Here is a 23,471-nt window from a genome sequence, read left to right on the forward strand (position 1 = left end):
ACATTTCCTCAAATTAAAGACAAAACAAAGGTCAAACATGAAAATCTGGCATTATAGAGAGTTCTTTTACTGTAAATGCATAGTCTTAACCATGGTTTTATCTATGTATAATATTAATTTTCATAATAATATATATAAAAAAAATTATGAGTGCTGTCAGCACAGGGCAAAGTAGTATTACGTAAATAAAAGTTAGTATCAGCAATTACCCATTTATAAACAATTCCTTTAAATTTTAATCATTGATTAAATATCTATTAAAAAATCATAATGGCCGACATCAGTAACAATGCGACAACAATTGAAAAAGAATGATGGCCGACAACTACAACAATTAAAAAAGAATGATGGCCGACAACTACAACAATTAGAAAAGAATGATGGCCGACAACCGCAACAATTAGAAAAGAATGATGGTCGACACTACGTCACAGTGGAGCAATAAAAATGGCCGTAGGCAGGGGGGAGAACTAGTTGTATTTAAAACTTAATGGTTGGTAAAACATATTGTACGATATCCTGACGTAACGATTGTTGGTGACCCTGATCTTATGATGTGTTTAAACCATGTATATTAATTAAATATTTTAACGTTATAATTTATTTATTAAAATGAACATTTAATGTGGAAAATCGGAGGAGATTTTCAATAGGATTTTATGGTTACATGTGTTGTTCGTGAGTCTGATCTTCATTAAACAAAATGTTCAGAGAACAGCAAATAGAAGGTTATAATTTAATACAATGTCCTGAAATCACCTCATCCACTGATATCCTTTTTGGTGGTTTTCATTCTCAAAATACATCTGAGACACCAATTTACAGCCAGTTTCTCAGAAATTATGCTAGAAGTAGAATCTACATTAGATATATGCACCATCCTATCCAAGAAAACTTAGCACATGAACCTCAAATTCCTGAAAATAATCCTCTTTCTGCTCCAATTCAACCATGTACGAAATATACTTCGTGTACATCGAATAATAAGTAATTTATTTTTGTTATTGCAGATAGAAGGAGGTCTGTACTTTCTACAAGAAGTGCCCTTTTGGCAGTGGTAGTTATATTTGTTTGCTCATTTTTTACATTGCTGTTGGTTTATGCCAACTTCCCAAATGTAACAAGGTAATTCATTTATTTTGCAACTTGATAGCCATGTTCTTAGAATTCTTTACCTTTATTGGAAAAGCAAGGGACCATGGAGGTAAAAGAGCTCTAAGACTATAGTAGTTATTTTGGATTTAAGTTCTTTTATAATAATATCCTTTATTTTTCAGTGAAGAAAGGCAACACATTCGTTTGCCATGGAATATCGAACAAGCTAAAAACTTAGGTATAGTGCTGAGCAAGTACAAAGAACAACACTATGTTCCTGTCTTGACTGGTGTATTTTTGACATATATATTGTATCCTTTAAGTAATTTTTGTAAATGTCCTGCAAAACTGAACTGTTGCATTTTCCTTAATTATATTTAGCTTGCAAACTTTTGCTATCCCAGGATCCCTTTTCTTATCAATATTATCAGGTTTTCTGTTTCCATTCTACTTAGCTCTATGCTTGGTTTGTACATGTTCAGCAGTAGGAGCCACTCTTTGCTTTCTATTGTCTCAACTTCTGGGTAGAAGACTGATAATGATATATTACCCTGAGAGGGTAGCAAAGTGGGCTGCAATGGTTGACAAACACAGGACCAATTTATTAAATTATATCATTTTTCTACGCGTTACGCCGTTTTTGCCAAACTGGTTTATAAACTTGACTGCCCCTGTAATAGGTGTACCTTTGGTACCTTTTGCATTGGGAACTTTTCTAGGTGTTGCCCCACCATCTTTTGTAGCAATCCAAACAGGCCAAACTTTACACACAATGACTTCAAGTGATACTGGATTTTCCTGGTCATCAGTATTACTTTTGGCAGTATTTGCTATTATTTCTTTAATACCTGTTTTTATTAAGCACAAATTAAAAGAGAAATTTGAATAAAAAACTGTAATAGATAATTATGTATAAGTGTACGGTAGTTATCATAATTGTTAAATCTTTAAATTTTTATTTATTTGATGTGGTGTCAGGTAAATTATTTGTTGAATATCTCTCCTTGTGATCCAAGTTATAAAATTTGATTAGTTAAATTAATATATCGTTTTTTAACATTACACATGTTTTTATGTTACTTAATTAAAAATAAAATGATATTGTCTTTAAAACAGTTACGAGTTTGGCTTAAAAGTGAATATTTATTGTTTGATACAATTAATTATAAAATAATGAAATAGCCATTTTCAGCTTATTTTATTTAGTGGTACAATTACTAAACTAATTTTTGATGATTTTATTACATTCCATCTACCAAACTTATGTTCAGTACTTGCACATGCTACTAAGAACTTGCCATCAGAAGTAAATTCCATACTATTGACAAATCCATTAGCAGTCACAGAAAATAATGGTTGTATTGACCGAAAATTATTATCTAGTTTCCAAAATCTTATAAATCCATCATATGAGCCTGAAGCTACAAGATCGGTATTTAACAAGGCTGTAACTGAACAAATCCAATTTGGTTGCTCGTTGTTCTCATCAATTCCATGTGCATCTTTAATAGTACACAATGGTTTCTTCTTCATTGATGACCACACACAAAGCTGTCCATCATCTGCTCCTGATAGAAAATTTTCTTCATTAATTAATTTTACACAATCAAGGTTCCCTGAATGACCATTATAAATTAGCTGAGACTCCTCTGCTATCTTCCATATCCTTAAAGAGCAATCACTACCACCGGCTGTAATTGCTCTATCTCTGTATAAGGAGTCAATGGCTGTTATTTTGTCATGATGTCCATATAAAGTCTCCACATATGCCATATCATCTAAAGACCAAACCTTAACAGATTTATCTGCACTACAAGAGTACAGAGTGTGTGATTCTTTTTTAAATGAAAGTCCTGTTACTGACTTTCTGTGGCCTCTAAGGACATTCAGGTATTTTAAACTCTGTGGGTCCCACACATGAATATTATTTGATTCATCTCCTACTGCTAAAAACTTACTATCTGAAGAAATTGCTACACTTGTGATTGGTTTAGGATAGTCTGGAGAATTTGGAATACTATTCTTTGCAGAAAAAGAAAAGTGTCCAATTTTTTTAAAATCATTTAGAGACCACTTTACTACTATTCCATCTTTACTTCCAGAAAATATGAAGTTGTTATCACTAGTAATACATAAACAAGTTATAGGTTTTCTGTGCTGTTTACACTTTAAAATTTTTATGTTACTATTATCGACGCTTGTGTATTTATCAGCAATTGTAAGCCTTAACTTTCCTGTTTGCTTAAGATAATCTTCCTTAAGTCGTTTTTGTATCAAATCATCACCAATTTCTTCGTTGTCGTTTTCAAGACGTCGCCTTTCTTCACGTTCAATTTCTTGTAAGTAAACCTTTGCTAATCTTAATTTTTTCTCTTGAGCAGTCTCGAGTTCTTCTTCAGATGTTAAGGATGAGTCTTCAGTAATTCCATTAGCTTCATCTTCACTACTAGTAATTTCATCGTTTTTCTCTTGAACTACTTCCGTAGCTTTACGCTTACGGTTTTGTCTGGTGAATTCCTTTTTTGACTTGGCTTTTGTAAAAAATGACATTTTTATTAAATCGTGAAAAAATTTTAGGGAACAATTACATTTTTAAACAACCTGTTTAACGCAGTAGATGGCAAAACTATTAGGTTATGTTTCATTGACATCCACGTTAAAAATTGAAGGTTAGGTAGACTAAAAGTAGAAGTGGCTAAAGACTACATGATCGGACTAAAAGGGTTTTTAATATTTTACGAGTTATCGTCAAAGAAGCTTAAACAAGAATAAATTATTTGATCATACATCTCTCAGAGCACCTTTCTTTGTATGAAGCAAAAAAATTTTTTTTGTTTATAGAATTAGGCAATTATTTTAGACTTACACCGTAGTTTACTAAATATTTGTATAACTCTGTGGTTGCAGTTTTTATAGCGCGATTAATTCAAATTATTCAAATTGATTCAAACGTATTAAGAACTTTTAAAACAATTTGCGCAAGTCTAAGCAGCAAATGGTGATAAACGTGATATAACACGTGTTTTACCACGTTACACGAACACTGGATCGGCGATCCTAAAATAAGTTATGAAAGTAATGCAAGAACACGTATTTTTTTAAATTACGTCGACCTTAACTGGATATTTTTTTAATAAACGATAAATATGTACAAAACTTTACATTTATTATTAATATAAACAAATATTACAATTACAATAAAATACCAATAAACTCTGAAAAAGATGTACATATGTATTTTGTACAAAAACTAATTGTATTGATAAAACCGTCTTATATAAAATAAATCAAGAATATAGTTTTTATAAGGAATTAGGATTATGTTTTTTGAGTAAAATCCTTAAATTTGTAAGTTTTTGAGATTCCCAACGGTGACAACACTGGGCTGGTAGTCTTTTAATTTTGAAGAAGAAATGCAATTCAATTTCTGAGTATCAAAACTGCGATATTTTGATAACTGTTGATAGACTTGTTTCATACGTTCCATATTTATTTTACTAGCCAAAGTATGGTTTACTATAGGCAAGGGATAATCTTTTCCAATGATACATTTAGCAGCTTTCTGGACAGCATCAGATGCGTTCCAGGGTTCATGGATGTATTGTGTAGGCATGTTTTTCAATACTGGGAGATATTTTCTGATATAATCGCCATTTGGATCTGCCTTACGCCCGAATTTAACGGGGCAATAGCAATGAAAGAATTGCTGAAAGAAACTTGAACAGGATAACCACATCCACATTCCAGCATTGACTGACCAGTCTGCATCAAGCAACAGCTCTTCAAATACCTTCATCCCTTCTTCCCATGATATCCACAGGTCTCCTCTTGTTAAGAAACATGCTGCAGCATGCCTAGCCAGATGGTGAATCCAGCCCTCTTCACGTAATTGAGTCATGATAGCATCTATCCAAGGAAATCCAGTTTGACCATTTGCCCATTTAGCAAGGGCCTCAGGATTCTTATCCCATGGAATTTGTACGCAAATTGGATTACCAACCATCTTATCAAAGTTTGGATTCTTTGTAGCTGCACAATAGAAGAATTCTCTCCATAATAATTGCCCATGAAGTGAAAGAGGGGGAAAGGCTTTCTTAATTTTTTTGTACAAATCAGTCAGCTGATAGTAGAACAGTCTTGTTGACAAACAACCAAATCGTAGATACGGGGATAAGCCTGTCTGTGAAGCTAAAAGTGACTGAGGAGTCATTTTAGGTCGGCCAAAAGAAGCCACCCAAGCCTTACGTTCTAAATGCCTTTCCAATCTTGCCAGAGCCTCTGTTTCGCCGCCTTGCCAAACTGGAGGAAGCAATCCTTCAGTGTCAAAGCCTAGTTCATCAAGAGTGGGCACACCAAATCTGTCATCATGATCCTCATTAACAGGTGTTACAGCTCCATTAAGTGTTTTATCAGTAACTGCAGCTTCTGCTGTAGGGGGTGGATCCATTCCAGCAATTACTGTTTGGAACTGATGATATGTGAATGGGGCTCTGCCTCCATTACGTGAAATAATAGCGTCCAAATTATATAATGTGTGGGATGTCTTTTGGATGACTGTAATGCCCATTTCTTTGCAAAGAGCTGATATGTTGTGATCTCTTACACGTCCGAATGGTTCTGGATCTTCCTCAAAAGTTAAAGCATTTATGCCCCATTCCTTAAAAAGCTTCGGTAATGCATCTGCAGGCTGTCCTCTTATAACAAAAAGTCGCGAATTCAATTTCTTCAAGCTACTGTCCAAGTCTTCAAGACACTGAAGAAGGAATCTCCATTTATTGATTCCAACATTGGATGATCCAGCAAACCATGGATCCAGGACAAAAACACAACGAAAAGTGGTTGCATCACGTAGACCTTCTCTCAAAGCAGGATTATCATGGAGTCTTAAGCCTTTTCGAAACCAGTGCACCATATGCTTTACAGGTTTTTTAGGTGACTGATTTGAGGGGTGCTTGATAGTACCAGTCATTTATCCTTCGGTTCAAAACATCACCAGTAAAATTTAAATGCTAAGTGTCTTTAACTTGTGTGTCTTTAAAGCAACGTAAAATTATGTTTAGCAGCAGTTGCAGTTACATCTTATCCTATTTCACTTTCATGGGCACTTTTTATTAAAAAATGTATTTATAGATGTTATTTTAATTTATATTATTGTGAGGGTGGAACGGAATAATATTTTTATTCGGTTTAACTGTTTCATAAAGCTTTGGAAATCAACAGACTATAACATTTTACTATACTTGATCTCATGTAACACTTTATTTATGAATTCATTAACATTTACTATTAACATTGTTCTTTATTACATAACTTTTAGGCGAAGCACTCTGTTTTAGAGTTTTTTATTATAGATTAATTACTTTATATCGGTTTATGTTGACAATAGCAACAAACTGACAAACGAGGTTATATCACTATCATAGTCATCCAAATGTCATCGAACATCCCAAAGAATCAACGAGATAGAAAATGTTGGCCTTCTAGCTAAACTGTTCATTTAATAGATTGCCAGTTACTTGCTATAAAAGTAAATTCAAAATATTGCAATAAACAAATAAATGGCTTAAATGGACAGTTTTATAGCTTTTTTAAATGCGCTTTAAAATTAAGTTTCAAAATTTGCTCTGTTTAATAATAAAATGTAACATTGAGGGAGGCATAATAATAAATTTATAGGCAACCCATTAATCAGGATATATTTAAAAATATAAAGTTTTGCCGGGAAAGTCCGAAAATTAATTTGAAATTCTTGATAATGGTGGAGTATTCACCGCAACAATTATAGACTTCTTTAAACTAATATTGGGAGAGTATTATAGGGTGTTTAATTTATTTATTGAAGTCCCAAAATTACTTTAGAAGACTGAAAAAGATTGATTTTACCTTCTGTTTTCATAAAAGTATAATTTACCATAATAGAAAAGACAGTACAATAAATTAATTGTGCCTGAGGTTGATTACTAATGTAGCAGACCGTAATTACGATTACCTATAAATTAAATGAGTTTAAATAAATTAGAATGTAATTGCGCTTAAAAACAAAGTTCATTTCTGTAAGTTATCAAAAAAAAAAATAGTGAACTGATTAATGGCATCGTGTTAATTATTTAAAACGTATACAGATGTAGGTATAGATGATTTATTGAAAGAGATATAGCAGATATATGTATTTCATTAGCAATCGCGTACTTACTTGCAGAAGCAAAAATAATTACATTACAGCTATAAATACCGTTGTCTATTTTAATTGACATGAGAAACCATGTGTATAATGCATAAACCGTACTTGCAGCATCTGCTATAACGACAGGTGTCTTTAAAATCTGACTTACGCACAGTTAGCGAGGAAATTATCTATGTTTTCGTTTATTTCAAAGTTCATTCATTACTTTGGTAACGTATGCGAGTGAGATATTATTAATAAGTACATGAATGAACATTAAAAAATGAAAAACGATTGACGAAAGTAAGGATTTCTACTCTTCTTTATATCCATCAAAAATGTGCTAATTTTAAACGTTTTAATTTTAATAATTCGTTAGGAAAATTATTAATAAACAGTAAAATCCCACAAAGAAAAATTTAAAATCGGACGTTTCTGTACTTAAATGTAGATCTTGTAATAATGCCTACATAGGCCAAACAGATAGATCCTTCAAAGAGAATATTAAAGAACATACACCAACGTGGAACATTAACTACAACTATCACATAGCTTTACTGACGATTTTGAAATTTTACACTTACGATTGGAAAAGAAAAGGGTAAAATTAAATCTGCTACAAATTAATTTAAATCTGCTACAAATTAATTTAAATCTGCTATAAAATTTAAAAATATACCTACATCTAAATGAAGTTAATTAATACTTATTTATTTTAATTTTTTCTGTGTGAGTAACTATATTCATGTAAGTGGAGTACCTTGTTTGTTCTGCGTGATGACATGGTCATCTTTGAAGCTCTAATAAAACAAGCAGCAGCCACCCTTATATTAATGTTTTAGAGAACTTTTCCCCCTCTTCTACGTAACTACTTCTTGTATAATGTATACCCAAAACGCCTATGACAACAGGACCCAACAGAAGCCTGTCCATTAAACTAACATATTTTAGTTTTACTCAAACGGTTTTAGAAGACGCGTTGAAATTGAAAGCATTTCATCGCTTCTCGTTCAAAAAAATTTCTATTTAATGCAGTGATAATTGATAAAGAAGAATTGTTGAGAAAATAAGCCGCCTCAATATCAAAAACCGCAAATAAATTAAAGGAGGATGTTTCGAAATTTTAAAGCAATTAATTTATTGTGGAACGAGTGCTTTATTTAACATATTTATCAAGGGAGAGTATGTTTTCACGGGAACCTCAAAGTTGTTGCGGGCTTAACTGTAATAAAAATTTAATTGGTACCCAAACATTTTCAAATGATAGAAGAAAACAAGAAAAAACGGATTATAATTTTGTACTCGAAATAAAAAAATATATCGAAAATTCTTCGTGGCACAAATAGCAATCGGCGTATGCAGCGAGCAAAGCCGAGCAGTATTTAAATTTAACTGCAAGAAGTGAAGTTATTCAGAAGCGCGTCGACAGTGTTCGAAGAAAAGTCTTGGTAACTGATTAATTAAATTTAGTGTACGAGTTTAAACATCCGCGACTGATAATACGCACTTTTTTCAACATGTGTCATTTGAACAGAAACTGTGTTAGCTTAAGCATCGAGAACAATCATTTGTGGAAAGTACCCACCGTATGAGTGGCGGATAATATAAAACAAACTACATATGGGGAATGTTAAGGGACTAAAGGTATTTTCACACATTTTTTGCTTTGAGCGCTATTTGCAACAAGATAACAAACGACTAATTGAAACTGTTCGAACAAATGATAAAGTAAAATAAAATGTGATGATAAAGTATCTACTTAATAAAAAGCGAAGTAAAGATTTTGTTTATTATCAAAATTCTAAATCAATTTTCATATAATTAGTCTAAAACATTCGAAGATTATATTTTAATTTATATTATTGTGAGGGTGGAACGGAATAATATTTTTATTCGGTTTAACTGTTTCATAAAGCTTTGGAAATCAACAGACTATAACATTTTACTATACTTGATCTCATGTAACACTTTATTTATGAATTCATTAACATTTACTATTAACATTGTTCTTTATTACATAACTTTTAGGCGAAGCACTCTGTTTTAGAGTTTTTTATTATAGATTAATTACTTTATATCGGTTTATGTTGACAATAGCAACAAACTGACAAACGAGGTTATATCACTATCATAGTCATCCAAATGTCATCGAACATCCCAAAGAATCAACGAGATAGAAAATGTTGGCCNAAAAAATTTAGCATTGGTAATTAGATGGACAGCGAAGTTTTAAAATGTCAACCAATACGGTCCATTAAGCCGTTATTGGATTTCCGGTTGTTGTTACTATTATCATTCCAATATTAATACATAGTTAGTACCTAATTAAAATTTGCTCATTGCGTGCACGTATTTGGCTTTCATTACAATAAATGTAGGCCATCATGAAGAGAATTGCCAGCCTTTAACGACACTCTCATCAATTAGTCTACAATTTTTTTTTAGAATGAATGAATGAAAGATTAAGAAAAAAGCATTAATAATTGTTTGTGTTTAATATAATTCGCGTCAACGCAATGTTTTATATCAAATCGAGTTATGTTACCTAGAAACGCATAAAAGCGTTTAAAAAAATTAATTAAAGATATTTGGATTACGCGATTCTCATTTTAAAAGATTTACTCGTTTGTCCGATGTATCAATTATACTTAAGATATTTCCAAAATTTGTATTTCACGTATCAAACAAATGCCAAACGTGACTGCACAATTCTCGATTTTATTCATAGCCCGTTCAAATTTTCTCGGAAATAAAAAGTTTGCCCAAGTTAAATTGACCGCGTAAACTGCAAACAATTGTTTACAAGCAGAGGGAGCAAAAGTTTTGCTAAAGCCTATGCTAATAAAGTTTTAAATTGTTTTTCTTCTGTACGTTGTTTTGTGTCTGTTTTAATGAATAAATTGCGAATGCACGTCGACAGATCAAGGGTACAAGAAGCCTTAAGAAAACTAAGAGATGATATGTAGTCCCCCCTTTTGTATGAAGCTAACTTGTTTAAGGACTAAGGAATTATTAGGTTGTTATCTTAAGTTAGCGCTGATTTGTATTTATATCAATTGTTTAAATTACATACGTGAGTTATCTTTAATTCATCCAATTGTTTCAACGTAATATCTATGTGTAATGTACTAGCTGTAACCCGTCCAAATTTGGACGACACCATTGTTGGTACAGCAGTTATTCGTGGAAAATTTTTTTATAAGTTTGCAATGTGTTAAACTTTTAACCCACTTGTCACTCCTTAAGGGGTGGTATTTTCAAAACTCATTTTGTAGTGGATGATACGGTTGTATAAGAGGAATCTTTGTCCAAAATTTTAAGCTCCATGACTCAACGGTTTGGAGTGTATTTGATCGATACATCATATTTTGAGCCCCCTTTTTACCCCTGTATGGGTTGAATTTAAAAAGATCCTTTCTTAGTGCCGTCTAATTTGTATAAGGATCGTCTTTGCAAAATTTCAAACCTGTAAGCTCAGGGATTTGGGCTGTTCGTTGACAATGTCAGCCGAACAATTTACCTTTTTATGTAGAGATATAGATCAGAATAATACTAGATTTTCTCGATGTTGAACCTCACTCGAAACATATCTCTGCACCCTTTCCACTTTTCTGTATTTTTCACTAGAAATTACTCGCCAAAAGCTGGTCTCCAAAAGCTGGAAAACTCAACATGTATTCTGTGGCATACGTTTCAATGAACCGTGCGGCCAGTCGTCCCGCATCCTTTTTTAATGAACGAAATCTGTAATGTTTAATGTTTTCTTTTCTATATTGCATAATTTCCTTAAATCTTAGCCCACCCTTGAAATGACCATTTCACCCATTTCACTCTAAGATCATTATAATTATTTTTTGAGTTGTACCACAAAGCAATGGCAAAAGAAATATCGCATACACATACTGAGTGTTCAGGACAAGAGTGTGCAAAGTAATGAAAACGATGCTTGACCTTGTTGAAGTCGAGTTCCTACACGAATCGATTTTCTACATTTTCTTCGCATACTTGTCGAGAATTTTAAACATGATCTGACCTATATTTTACATTACTTGTTAACTGTCAAGAGTACTTTCTTGTCCACCACCTCAGAATTTTCAAAAGAACTTAGCATTACAAACAAACGTCAGCCATTGTTTCTTGTTTCCGGAAAATATGCGTAGGTACGCCCGAAATTATGAGATAAGACCTCACTGTTAGAATATGGCACAAGTCTAAAATAAATGCCCCAGTTCACGTTAAATGACACCACTGTGTAACACCTACACAGTCGCGTTTAATAGTAGATTTGGAAATAGTTGTTGCATAATTTTTGCTCTTATTCCTGATCCATCTTTTGAAATGCAGTGTAAACTCTTTATAACGTCACTCGATTTAAAGACAAACTCCTTAAAACGTCGAAATTGCTTGACTTTGGTTGGTTTACATTGTTTTCTATACAATATTACACTCTTTATAGCGTAACGCTCACTCTATTTAACGACAACGATGCGGCATTATAAATCATTGAGCAGTACTTTCTAAGTTGCCGAAATAGATAAGATCTGCAGCTGTGTACGTTGTTGAAGAAGACGATCCTGTCCCTCCACCAAGCATCAAACAAGCACTTGATGCAGCGAAACTATTAAAAAAATACTTTTTATATAATCAAATTTATCCAGCAGTATCTCAAGATATGAGTAAGATACGTAACAAAATACAATTAAAATATTGGAGCAGCAAAAAAAATCAGACGAAGATAACAGGCTATACGCAATGCATGAATAATAATGTTCGTGTGCAAAATGTGTACTACATTGGTAAATGCATATTATTATAGAATAGTAAAATAATATTTTTTATTTCTCTCCATTTAACGACCACTCTTTATCATCATCATAAGGTCGTCAGTCCTAAGACTGGTTGGACACGTACCTCCACTCTTTCCAATCCTGAGCTAAACTTCGCATTTCTCTAAAACTAGAACAGCCCACATCCTTAACTATTTGCGAACAGTAATCTAATCTAGGTCTACCTCTATCCCTCCTAACTCCCGTTTCTGCCTCTAATATGTCTCTGACTAGACCTTCATGCCTAAGAAGGTGTCCTACCAATCTATCTCGACTATTTTTTATTGACTTCCATAGAGTACTCTGTTCTCTTATTCTTTCCAACGCCGAAAAATGTTCAGTCCCTTAAGTGTCGTTATATAGAGTTTACACTGTACTACAATAATGAAGCCAAAAACTGAGATAACTACAAATATTGACTTTAATCCATTACCACAAGGTAATAATGACTCTTCGCATTCACTTGGTGAAAACAAAAAAGCTCCTTCTTATTCCCTAGTAAAGGCTAGTTTTCCTTCTTTTTTTACTATTTCTTCTACCAATGCGTTTGCCTGGCTAGTTCTTTTTATTTTAATTTTAATTTTAAATTCGTAAGATAAAGAGCCATTTTGGAACGCTAAAATTCGTGGTGACCGATGGAAAATAAATCAGTAAAACAATTGCCTACGTTTTACTCTACCTTTACCTTTTATTTTGCTAGGTACATCTCGCGTTGTTGTTTCTTTAATAAAGCCGATGGTTTTTAATAAAAGAACAAAGGATGATCAACACATATATGTGTATATGTAATGTTATAGTTGTCACATGTTACATTAGCATTCTAATTGTCGGCCTCCTGCTTGAAACATCAAAGCGTTTGATGTTTCACGTATTCATTTTGAGTTCGTACATTTTCGCCGAAAAACGTGGAATGTTCAGAAGGCAGAGGGCAAAAGGAGGGATCCTTTTTGTAATTGAAATGTATTAGTTATCGCGAGTTACTGCCCTACCTACATGCATAGTTTTGTTTTACAAATCCGCCGAACAGTTATTTACAAGTAAACACTTCGGACACCGACATGGTCTTCTCGGATTCGATGCAACGCGATGTGCATATTAACTTTCAATGCATATGAACATCAAGAGTTGTTCCAAGAAATAGCGAGCAAGACTGGATTACACCCACTTATCCACTTGTAATTATGTTACTTGGAAAGCTTTCGCACTATTGAGTATGTACATGTTTGATTTTCGCCAGCACTTTCTTGTTCCTTTTTGATAATGAGAGTTTTTCTGTTTTTATGTCCAGTCAAAAATTGTTGGTCCTCCCACGAACAAAATCCAAAATCGAAGTGAATGTGCCACATAAAACTGGTTAAGTACTCAGCTCCACTCTTTCTTATCCTATTTCCCTAAAACTAGAACATCCCACATCCTTAGAACTTCTTAACTCCTGTTTCTCCTTCTAATATGTCTAGGTATGTGTTATTAGTGAGTGAGTCAATTTCAAACGTTGAGTTTTAATTGCTTAGTGTTAATTAAAAATGAACATAAAGTAGTTGTGAAAAGGTTTCTTGACCTTATCTCAGTTACATTTCAGAGTTAATGAGGTAACAATAGGAAATGCTAGTTATTCTCCTTCATCGGCACGAGCGCAATTTTTCTTGGTAAAACATGCCGTTCATACTGACCGTGTTGTGGTTCCGTGTGTATCTATTTACGGTTCCTCAAAATAGAATAATGACAGACATTGAAGTTGAGACTCTGAACTGTCATTCAACGTGGTAGTAACTGTTAAATGCATTAGTTGCTGCTGTAGTTGTTTATGTTACACCAGTTTTGACAGTGACGAAAGGAAATTATGGTCGAACAGTTTTAATTACTTTTTGTATGTCAGTGGTTTCTTTTTCGTGAATTTAATTTTTGACCAAAAAAACAACGTAATTAATGACATAGCTCCACTCATATTTCATAAACATTTCTTTCAGCGGATGTTTAGAAAATTGAATTTCAAAAATCGTTCGCAGTTACAATTTACCGTCATTCTCGATTACCCAAGTTTCCTTGTAAACATACCAGGTTTTACCCGGGACTTCGCTAGCATTGATGTCCTAAATACGTGTCAAAAATAATCGACGACCACATAAAACTAATTTCTCTATCCCCCGAAGACAATATGTTTTTTTCTGGATAAAAGGTACCCTAGGTCCTTTTCTGTACACCTGACAATATGTGTCCAAAAATTCATGATAGATTTTACCTTCGGCTTCACTTGCGTTGTTGTTCTAAATATGTGTCTAGGATCATCGACGACCACATAAAACTAATTTCTCTATCCCTCGAAGACAATATGTTTTTTTCTGGATAAAAGGTACCCTAGGTCCTTTTCTGTACACCTGACAATGATTGTACAAAAATTTATGTTAGATTTTACCCTCGGCTTCGCTCGCGTTGTTGTTCTAAATATGTGTCTAGGATCATCGACGACCACATAAAACTAATTTCTGTATCCCTCGGAGACAGTATGTTTTTTTTGGATAAAAGGTACCCTAGGCCCTTTTCTGTACACCTGACAATATGTGTACAAAAATTCATGATAAATTTTACCCTCGGCTTCGCTCGCGTTGTTGTTCTAAATATGTGTCTAGGATCATCGACGACCACATAAAACTAATTTCTCTATCCCTCGGGGACAGTTTTCTTTCCTATGTCCTGTTCTGTACACCGAGTAAGCACTCGAAAAAAAAAAAATAAAAACTTTAGATGCCAGTAAACAGCTAGTGCAGCGTAGGTACATAAAACTCATTTTGGTGCCCCAGATCAGCGTTCCCAACAACCTTCTTTATGAAGGATTTTCATCAACAAAAAGACCCGTTTAATTTTCATGAGTACGAACTCCTTTCGTTGTACGATGTCAATGGGTATATCTAAACACGCATACCTATGCACTATACGTATATATCTTTACAAGCACTACAGTGCTTACAAAAAGAGTTTATTAAGGGTTGGAACTCATCAACCCTTTGTTCGCGAGAATTTCTACTTTACTACTTGTTGTCGGGAATATGCTGTCCCAGTTCATTTCCAACGTCTCACCCGCATTGCGCTACCGATAGAGAGGGTTATTGGAACTTATTATGACACCCTTTATTAAATTTCTAAGAAATTTGATTCCATTTCCTTCGAATATCAAATCGGTACGCACTGCTTATATTACGATTACAGAATTCAGCATGATAATAATTAATAATTTACATCTATACATATATATATTTGTATATACGTATACATAGCAGCAGGACTGAAGGAAATTAATTACATTTTGAATAATTGTTTCCCGCAAGGCAATTTAAATAAAGGACTATCTACTACCTACTTATGTAATACATATAATCGAGTAACTACATACGTAACTCAACTAAAGTGCACCCTTAAAGAAGAATTTTACTTGCAAATAATGCTACCTGAGAGGTAAATGGTTTAATGAATGAAGGGCTTATATTCTATCATAATTTTTATGGAAAGCTTCTGAACAAAAACGAACGATAAATCGCAGCACTTCGGATGAATATAAATTTAAATTCAATTCCCACAATCGAATCATTAAAAGCAGTTTGAATTTAAGTCATGCAAACCATAAGACAAACTGCTCCGTGAACTTGACGTATTGGAATTGTTTTAAAAGTAAAACGAGAGCATTAACATAATTTTCCATGAATTTCACATAAACTATTAAAAGCTGACACGAAATAATTAAATTTAGAGTAATCGCACACGTACTGGGCGATGATAATCAAATAACATTTAGGAAAACTAAAAACTATCGAAGAAAAAGAATTAGATTTAGTAAATATTAAAACTGGGAACTGATATAAATGCTTTTTACTATAAAATTATGAAGAGGTAAAGTTTCTTTATTTATTAGTATCAGGGCTGAAAACGTTATGATGATTATTAGTGTCCGACCGAAAGTTCGGTTTCGGTTTCGGTTTCGGTCGAGTTTCGGCAAAAAAAAGAGTTTCGGTTTAGTTTCGGTTTCGGCGGCATGCCGAAACTACGACCGAAACCGAAACTGCGTTTATTACTTAAATCGTAAGTTCCTATACCTATTGTGATATTAGGTAACAATAACAAAAGTAATTTTATGTTTAATATTATATAAAAAAAAACATGAATCATCTTCAAAAGAAAAATGAGTCTAGTCTACTACACTTACTCAAATAAACATCTCACCTATTTTAAGTATTTTTAGGGCGCAATTAAAGTATTTCCTTAAATGAGGGGTTGTTATGTTGATTTTGATTTGATTATCAATAAGTTAAAATGTCAAAGACTGCAGAGCTATGTGATTTAAAGATAAAAAAATAAAACTGACTGATTATAATAACGTTTTCTTTATTTTTCTCTCAAAACATGATCCTTATATGGAAGTTTCGGTTTCGGTTTCGGTTTCGGTCGAAACTGAGACCGTTGCCGAAATTCGGTTTCGGTTTCGGTCGTAAAAACCAGTTTCAGTCGGACACTAATGATTATAATGATTTATTTAAAAAATTTTTTCGATTAATATGTTCGTGCAGCCCTGCTGCTACTGCCCTGTCTACGGGCGACCGCCGAGACCAGATACACTAGTGAACTAGTCTCTTCTTGTATTTTCCCTTGTATATGTACACACGTCATACAAAATATGTCACTGTGGTACAATTCAGCGGTAGCAAATTTTTATGTCTACACTTTTTAAAATTTTTTTCGTTTAAAGATAGAAAAAGAAGTTAATGTGTTCTACTACCATAAATCTCGGAAACACATGGAAGTAGAATAAATAAAATACAGATGTATGCGCAAATGATGTCATCTGTTTCAGATAACGGAAAGCTTCAACCGAGAAGGATATGGATATGTATTACTATTATTACAGGAGGGTGAACGTTGCTCGAATAGAGAATCTTAACTTAAATATAACTTTGTTTTAACAACAACACTTTCTTTTTTTTTTCATTTATTAATTCGCAAAGGCACTCGCGTTTGCAACCAAAACAAAAACACTTTCGCTGCTGCTGGTTTAACATTCATACAAGAAATAGTCTCTATGAAGGAAAATTAAGCATAACAAAACGCTAATGTTTTAGAAAACAAACATAACGTATGTAGATATGTTATTACAAATACATATATTTAAGTTATATATTTATGATTAGACAAAGCTATAATAGTTATTGTACATTTCATTGAAATAAATTATTATTAATATTTATGTGTTAAAATAATATTTTAAACAGAAAGGGTCGTACTGATAAGTATTTTAAGGCAAGGATTATTTATATCTGGTGTTTGTCTTTGAAGATTTTTAAATCATATAAAACTTTTTTTGAATAAATTGCCGTTAGAGGTCGAACACATCAAGGCGAAATAGCTTTGAAGTAATGTAAAATCCTTTTGATGATGTATTTTTTCGACCTCACTCTAGTTTTTTTCTTCGACGCATTGATTGATTGATTGATCGATTGATTAATTAAGGTTTTAACCTGACAAGGTAGCAACTATTTATACTTTGCTTAATGAGTTTACGAAACTTTTAGACATGAAGAAATACTGGTGACGCATACGAAAAGTTTCAATCTTTAAACTTATTTTCAATCGATTTTCAAAGGATGATACGTGTACTGTAGGCTGATAAAGTAGAAATTGAAAAAAGTAGGACGCTGGAGGTGTTAGGGGTCGTTATCTTTCTGCCACGATTTAATGCAATCGTGTACCTAAATATTTTTTGTTTGGGATAATTATTTTACATTTTTTAGTATGTTTTCTTTCAAATACGTTGTTTTTGAGATTGATCTGTGTTTTCCTTTAAATGTAACCACTTCCAACAAGCTATACAGTAAAAGCTCCTGCCTGAAAACGAGGGAATACCGTAACGTTCGCTAGCTTTGAAAATAGCTTTCTATTCAGTACGTTATCTACCTGACATTTATATTTATCGTATATAAAACGTATATATCTGTAGGTATATACGTATAAATACGTGAAGTCTATCCACTTCCGTTCCTCATAAATTACACTTCAGTTCTAATGACACTGCAGCCAGAGACTTTCAACATTCGAACAAGGAGAATCCCAGTAGTTATTATTGATTACAGAAGCAGAAGGTAGAAAACATGAGGTTGCCAAAGGGTTCCCTTTTATATGCGAGCTTTTAGTTTTGTTAAAGAGGGACATTCTTGTAAGGAGTTTCCTCATTAGAAATCCAATTAAGGGAATCATTTATCCTCTAACGTCAAAAGCTCGAGAAGAAAATTCCGTTCGCGTTCAGAAATTTAAAGACGACAAAAATCGAAAGAGATCATAATGCGGTCGTCACAGGGGGATGATAGATCGTCTCTTCGTGAGCCTTTTTATTAAACGTTTATTTTTCAGACTCCTACAACTTAGAATGAATGACAAACAGATCAAAATAAAAAAATAGGGCTGTCAGTTTCTTACAATGATATTCAAATCATATTTGGAGTAAAACTGAAGTGTATAATATAAGGGGTTACATATCATTTTTGAAAAAGCAACCCCTAATCTGTTTTAAAGCTGTGCATGTATTTAAATTTTTATTAAATTCTCTGTCACATCCATTTGAAAATAAATTACTTGATAATTTAGTTCCAATTATCGAATATTCTTAAAACTAGTATCCTAATATCTCCAAATTTTGATAAGCACGTCATTATGTATTTACAATCCTTAAGATCTATAAGGGGACAATTCATCCCTTATCTTTTAAAGTTCTAATTACAAAACTAATGGCCTTTCTTTTGTTCGCAGGTTATGTTTTTCGGCTTAACGGTATGTTTATTCGTAGTGTTCCCGTGCTTGGCCCGTTCCCTGATTTGTCCTCAAGGCAAACAGTTTTTGGACACGGAAAGACAAAGGTGCGCCAATTGCACGATCTGTGATCACGCGAAGGGTTTAGTGGTGTTAAGACCATGTGAAGTGCATAGAGACACGATATGCGGTACGATAAACGAGCTGACCCTCGACTGGAGCTTGTATCCCGGCGCTCCCGAACAAACGCACCACAACCGTCACAATCATCATCGGCACCATCATGAACAGAGAATCCTTTGGAATTTTGACGATGACGATCGGGCGGGAAAAACGGTCGATACCAAAAATAAGCGGATCGATGAGAAAGTGTCGTTCGAAACTGATGTTGTTACTAGTACGGAGATGGCGTTTTCTAGTGCAGAAACGTTAGTGTGGGACTGGCAGGCCATAGCTCTCACCCTTGCAATTTTTTCGTGCATCTTGTTTTTTCTAGTAATCGCCCTTTACTCGTTGCATCAGGCAAAACAATGGAGAAGACTTAAAGAAAACTTCGAAGCTGGTAAGTAATCCTTTATACATCATCATCATCATCATAAGGTCGTCAGTCCTAAGACCGGTTGGACATGCACATCCACTCTTTCCTATCCTCAGCTAATCTTCGCATTTCCCCAAAACTAGAACAACCCATGTCCTTAACTAATTGCGAATAGTAATCTAATCTAGGTCTACCTCTACTCCTCTTTACTTCTATTACTGTCTCTAATATGTCTTTGACTACACCTTCATACCTGAGAAGGTGTCCTACCAACCCTATCTCGTCTATTTTTTATTGGCTTCCGTAGAGTCCTCTGTTCTCCTATTCTTTCTAATACCTCTTCATTTCATTGTTTTACTTTTACTTATTTTCATACAATAGATACTGTTTTGTCAATACTGCTAAATCATATGCAAATTTTGCCCCTGTATATATATATCCCTACAGTTGTACTGTCTTTAAAGATGTTCATCGCGTTTTCGATGTGTAGATTAAAAAGTAGCAGTAACAGAGTGCATCTCTGTCTGACTCCTTTCCTAATATTTTCTTCTTTACGTTGCAGCCCCATCTCTATAACTGCCTGTTGCTCTTTATACAAACTAAGTATCACTCTTCTATCTCTGTAACTCACCCCTACACTTTTAAGTATATTTAACATCTTGTCCCATTTAACATTTTCAAAAACTTATTCTAAATATACAAATTCTATGTACGTACTCTTTCTTTTTTCTATCGTTTTCGCTATTGTTACCTGTAAAGGTAGAATGGCCTCCCACGTTTCTCATTTCTTCTAAACCTAAATTGATCTTCCCTAATAGTTCTTCCGCCCTTTTTTCCATCCTTCTCTGTACAATTTTAGTTAAGCTGATATAACATTAAATCCTTCAGTACTCAGGGAAATTCATACAAGGAGGTATTTAAAATTGAGATAAAGACACTTGGTTTATTTCACGAAATCCGTTAAATAAACATCAGAAACAAGTTGGGTGCTTTTATCTGTTTCTAAAATCCTTTTCTTTCTTACCATTCAGAGATAGAGCCAGCTTTTTGGCCCTCAATCTATCTAAGGATGAAGCCCTTTTTGTATCAAGTTGCAAAAGTCGGCAGCTTTACCAAATAATTACAGAAACGTACAAACACCTGTTTCTTTTCATAAGGGTTCCATTTACATTTTTTTGGTTAGGAACCCTAAAAACAATTTGAAATAGTGCAGTTTTGTCACCTGCAATTTTCGTTTTAAAAGTCCATTTGATAACGCCTACGTCTTGTTGTACCTACATATGTTATTGTTGAAAATGTTTCATCGTCGAATCAAAGCATGTCGCAAATTAACAAAACCGCATACAAACCACAAAATTACGTATCTACATCCACGACCACCAGCATAAAAGTAATAAACACCTACGTGGATCATGTTCATAATTACAACTACGATAATTAGTCTACTGTATTATTATCTATCATTTCTATCTGTATCTATTTACGTAGGTAATAAACAGGTTCGAGTATGTACAGATTGTTTCTTCATTAATTATTTATTGGAGGTACTTTGGGTTCATTGCGGATTCGTGTGCACAAAATATTAAGGACTTCTTTGTTACATAATGTTAAATCTGGCTGATACGTGATCTTCCTTCAACTTTTTCTTCTCATTTAATGATGTTTTGGCTAAAGTTTTTTATTATACTTTTGGTTAAAAGATGCCGATGACGAGTCTAATGACAGAAACATTAAAAATCTGCTCCTCGTTAATTTAAAAGCGAAATCCGATCCACGCGCTTGTAATACATATAGTAGATGATAAAGGCTTTGTNCTCCATGTAAAATTACAATTTTTTAAAATTCCAATAACTTTTTAACGGTTTAGTGAATCAATTTGTAACTTTTACAGAAGTTTTAGAATTGAATGAGGAACGTTCTTCCAAATTTTTATTTGTCTCGTAGCATTTTGACATACCTCCCAAACATCCTTAAGTCTTTCTGTAAGCATTTTCTTTACAAAATGAATGTCACGACTGATATGGTTAATTTTATGCCGTCATTTAAATGAATGCGATGCTTGTCCTTTCGAGGTAAGTTGACCTGAAAACCATCAATCCATTTAATCACACGTCCACCCTGAACCATGTTTTAGGCCCCTCCTTCGACTTCATCACCCTTAAAGCACTGCTACTAGTTTATTTCCACATTTTTTATTGCATTTTCCTGTTGGCCTGTTTGAGGTAGACTCATAATTTATATGCATCCGCAAGCGGGTCTTAATAAATTATAATATGGTATTTTTACGTCGACGAGCACCTGGCTGGTTGTGACAAATTGGGGACATGTTATATGGGATGCAAACAGTAGCTGCGGCAGCCGCAGCCCCTATTCAGGAGCGGGCATTCTTATAAAACGTGGGTACTTTTGAGAATTCTACAATTTCATGAAACTGGCGTCTTCTACTGGCTTCAATTTATAAACAACATAATACTCCATCTCAGCTATTGAATAAAATAATAACTGTTTCTGATTTCAAACTTAAACAATTGGTAGCATACAATATTATTCATGGTTCTCCATTTTTACCCAAAGCAGCGTTTCTTAAACTGCGTTCCGCAGAACCCTGAGGTGTCGTGGAAATCTCTAGAACTCACTGCATACTTTGAACAATCAAAATTAACGCCATACAAAACTAAAGAATGGAAAATGGATTTTGGAAGTTGGAGTTGTGTGAATTTCTACGAATTTGATTACTTCCCAAAGCTTTTCAAAAGAAAAAGGTTGAAGCCTAAAGGCAGACAGACCCCCCAATTCTGAGCAATGGTCCAAACATCTAGACAATGACGCTCGGTCTCCAACGGTTTGTGTGACACTTTTAATTATTATTTATTTTCTAAACCTTATGTTAAAACCATACTACTTTTGAAATAAACCAAGGGTTTCACAAAACACTAACAATGATCCAACATATCAAAAAGGCTTCAGTTATGCTGACCTAAAGGAATGAACAAGAATAAGAGTTTGTTCGTTGTTAATTTAAGCAAAAATTGCTTATTTTTCTCAATTCAGAAAAAGGATTATTTTCTTTTGTTCGCCCCTGCTATTGTATTGGGGGTGCGTGCATGGAAGGTTTTTATCCAGTTCTCCACGTGTTAAAAGTTAGACAGGCTTTAAGTTTATTTAATTAATCATGCTTGTTCTGCCTCGACATGTCTCCTTTTTAATGTGAACCGTAAAAAAGGCTGAATCGTCTCGCCGCGTCGGTGTACGTTATGTGCTCTCGCCGGAAAGTGACTGAAGTCTGCAATTTTAATTAATTTTTGGCAAAGCTATCGTTAAAAAGTGAATGAAACTTGGATATAATTGCCGCAGCAACGACATCACATGCAGAATATTTTGCTTTTCAATAAGAAAAGAGCAAAAATCGCTAACTTTTATTTCATTTTCTTTCAGATAAGTTTTAATAATAGATGATGGTACCTTGATATTTAATTCATTATTCATTTGTCGAAATTCTACATCACTCGCATGGAAAATAATCCGATTCTTTATAAAACACCGAAATAGTTTCTCAAGTCGTTTTTGATTTGATAGAGCTGCATTGCTACTTATAGATTACACATTTGGTCAACTGATTTTATAAAACATCCTTAGTAAAGTCGCTGATAGTCACAATGCACCATCCCAACGCCGTCCAATGCATACAAAATCGAATGAAACTAATAAAAAAGCAAAGTACTTTTCAGTATGACTTTACGTTCTGACAAGGACATATTCCTGAGGTGATGCAACTTTGAAATGAAATAAGAATTGATAGTATTTACGATCTAGGACAGTTCAATAACTCTATAAAATCGTATGTTATTGCGTCGTTTCTATGAAAGTCTTACTTTATGGCGGTTTTACGTTAGACTTAAGATTCTTGGAATGCTTACACAAGTTTAAATTATTATTACATAAGAAACAATTGCTTTGAAGCCATTCGGTGAGGACAAAATTAGGAAGGAAGTATCCTTAGTACCTGTATATATAAATTGTACCAAACAAGCGAAAAATACATCCTTATATTTAATCTTAATAT

General features: G+C 33.6%; 4 protein-coding genes across 5 annotated transcripts in view; 2 read left to right on the plus strand and 2 right to left on the minus strand.

The window, feature by feature from the left end:
* The first annotated feature begins 734 nt into the window (after nucleotides 1-734).
* On the plus strand, nucleotides 735-1,623 carry LOC108741095 (transmembrane protein 41B). Its single transcript, XM_025973673.1, has 4 exons — nucleotides 735-953; nucleotides 1,011-1,125; nucleotides 1,278-1,406; nucleotides 1,500-1,623. Exons 1-4 carry the CDS (start codon nucleotides 872-874, stop codon nucleotides 1,621-1,623), a joined length of 450 nt encoding a protein of 149 aa, XP_025829458.1. The 5' UTR covers nucleotides 735-871.
* A 655-nt stretch (nucleotides 1,624-2,278) lies between these two features.
* On the minus strand, nucleotides 2,279-3,750 carry LOC108741090 (U3 small nucleolar RNA-interacting protein 2). The gene has a single exon (XM_018475717.1). The coding sequence runs from the start codon at nucleotides 3,643-3,645 to the stop codon at nucleotides 2,284-2,286; it is 1,362 nt and encodes a 453-aa protein (XP_018331219.1). The 5' UTR covers nucleotides 3,646-3,750; the 3' UTR covers nucleotides 2,279-2,283.
* A 564-nt stretch (nucleotides 3,751-4,314) lies between these two features.
* On the minus strand, nucleotides 4,315-6,522 carry LOC108741088 (cryptochrome-1-like). The gene has a single exon (XM_018475710.1). It carries the CDS (start codon nucleotides 6,062-6,064, stop codon nucleotides 4,436-4,438), a length of 1,629 nt encoding a protein of 542 aa, XP_018331212.1. The 5' UTR covers nucleotides 6,065-6,522; the 3' UTR covers nucleotides 4,315-4,435.
* Nucleotides 6,523-8,292: 1,770 nt separating this feature from the next.
* LOC108741096 (tumor necrosis factor receptor superfamily member wengen) overlaps nucleotides 8,293-23,471 on the plus strand; it is a 32,758-nt gene continuing 17,579 nt past the window's right edge. Inside the window, exons 1-2 of one of the 2 annotated variants that reach the window (XM_018475728.1) lie at nucleotides 8,293-8,902; nucleotides 18,871-19,432. In XM_018475728.1, coding sequence (XP_018331230.1) covers nucleotides 8,879-8,902; nucleotides 18,871-19,432 — 586 coding nt within the window. In that variant the 5' untranslated portion in view covers nucleotides 8,293-8,878. The remainder of the gene's footprint in view (nucleotides 8,903-18,870; nucleotides 19,433-23,471) is intronic. The other variant, XM_018475727.1, reaches the window with a different exon arrangement.

Source organism: Agrilus planipennis, unplaced genomic scaffold, assembly GCF_000699045.2.
Source record: "Agrilus planipennis isolate EAB-ADULT unplaced genomic scaffold, Apla_2.0 scaffold229, whole genome shotgun sequence".
NCBI classification, from domain to species: domain Eukaryota; kingdom Metazoa; phylum Arthropoda; class Insecta; order Coleoptera; family Buprestidae; genus Agrilus; species Agrilus planipennis.

Bases quoted from the DNA above. Each gene is read 5' to 3' on its own strand.
- LOC108741095 (XM_025973673.1), top strand. From the start codon at position 872: ATGCACCATCCTATCCAAGAAAACTTAGCACATGAACCTCAAATTCCT. The intron at 1,126-1,277 runs GTAATTCATTTA...TTTATTTTTCAG, and splicing joins AACTTCCCAAATGTAACAAG to TGAAGAAAGGCAACACATTC. The intron at 1,407-1,499 runs GTATCCTTTAAG...TTGCTATCCCAG, and splicing joins GTATTTTTGACATATATATT to GATCCCTTTTCTTATCAATA.
- LOC108741090 (XM_018475717.1), bottom strand. From the start codon at position 3,645: ATGTCATTTTTTACAAAAGCCAAGTCAAAAAAGGAATTCACCAGACAA.
- LOC108741088 (XM_018475710.1), bottom strand. From the start codon at position 6,064: ATGACTGGTACTATCAAGCACCCCTCAAATCAGTCACCTAAAAAACCT.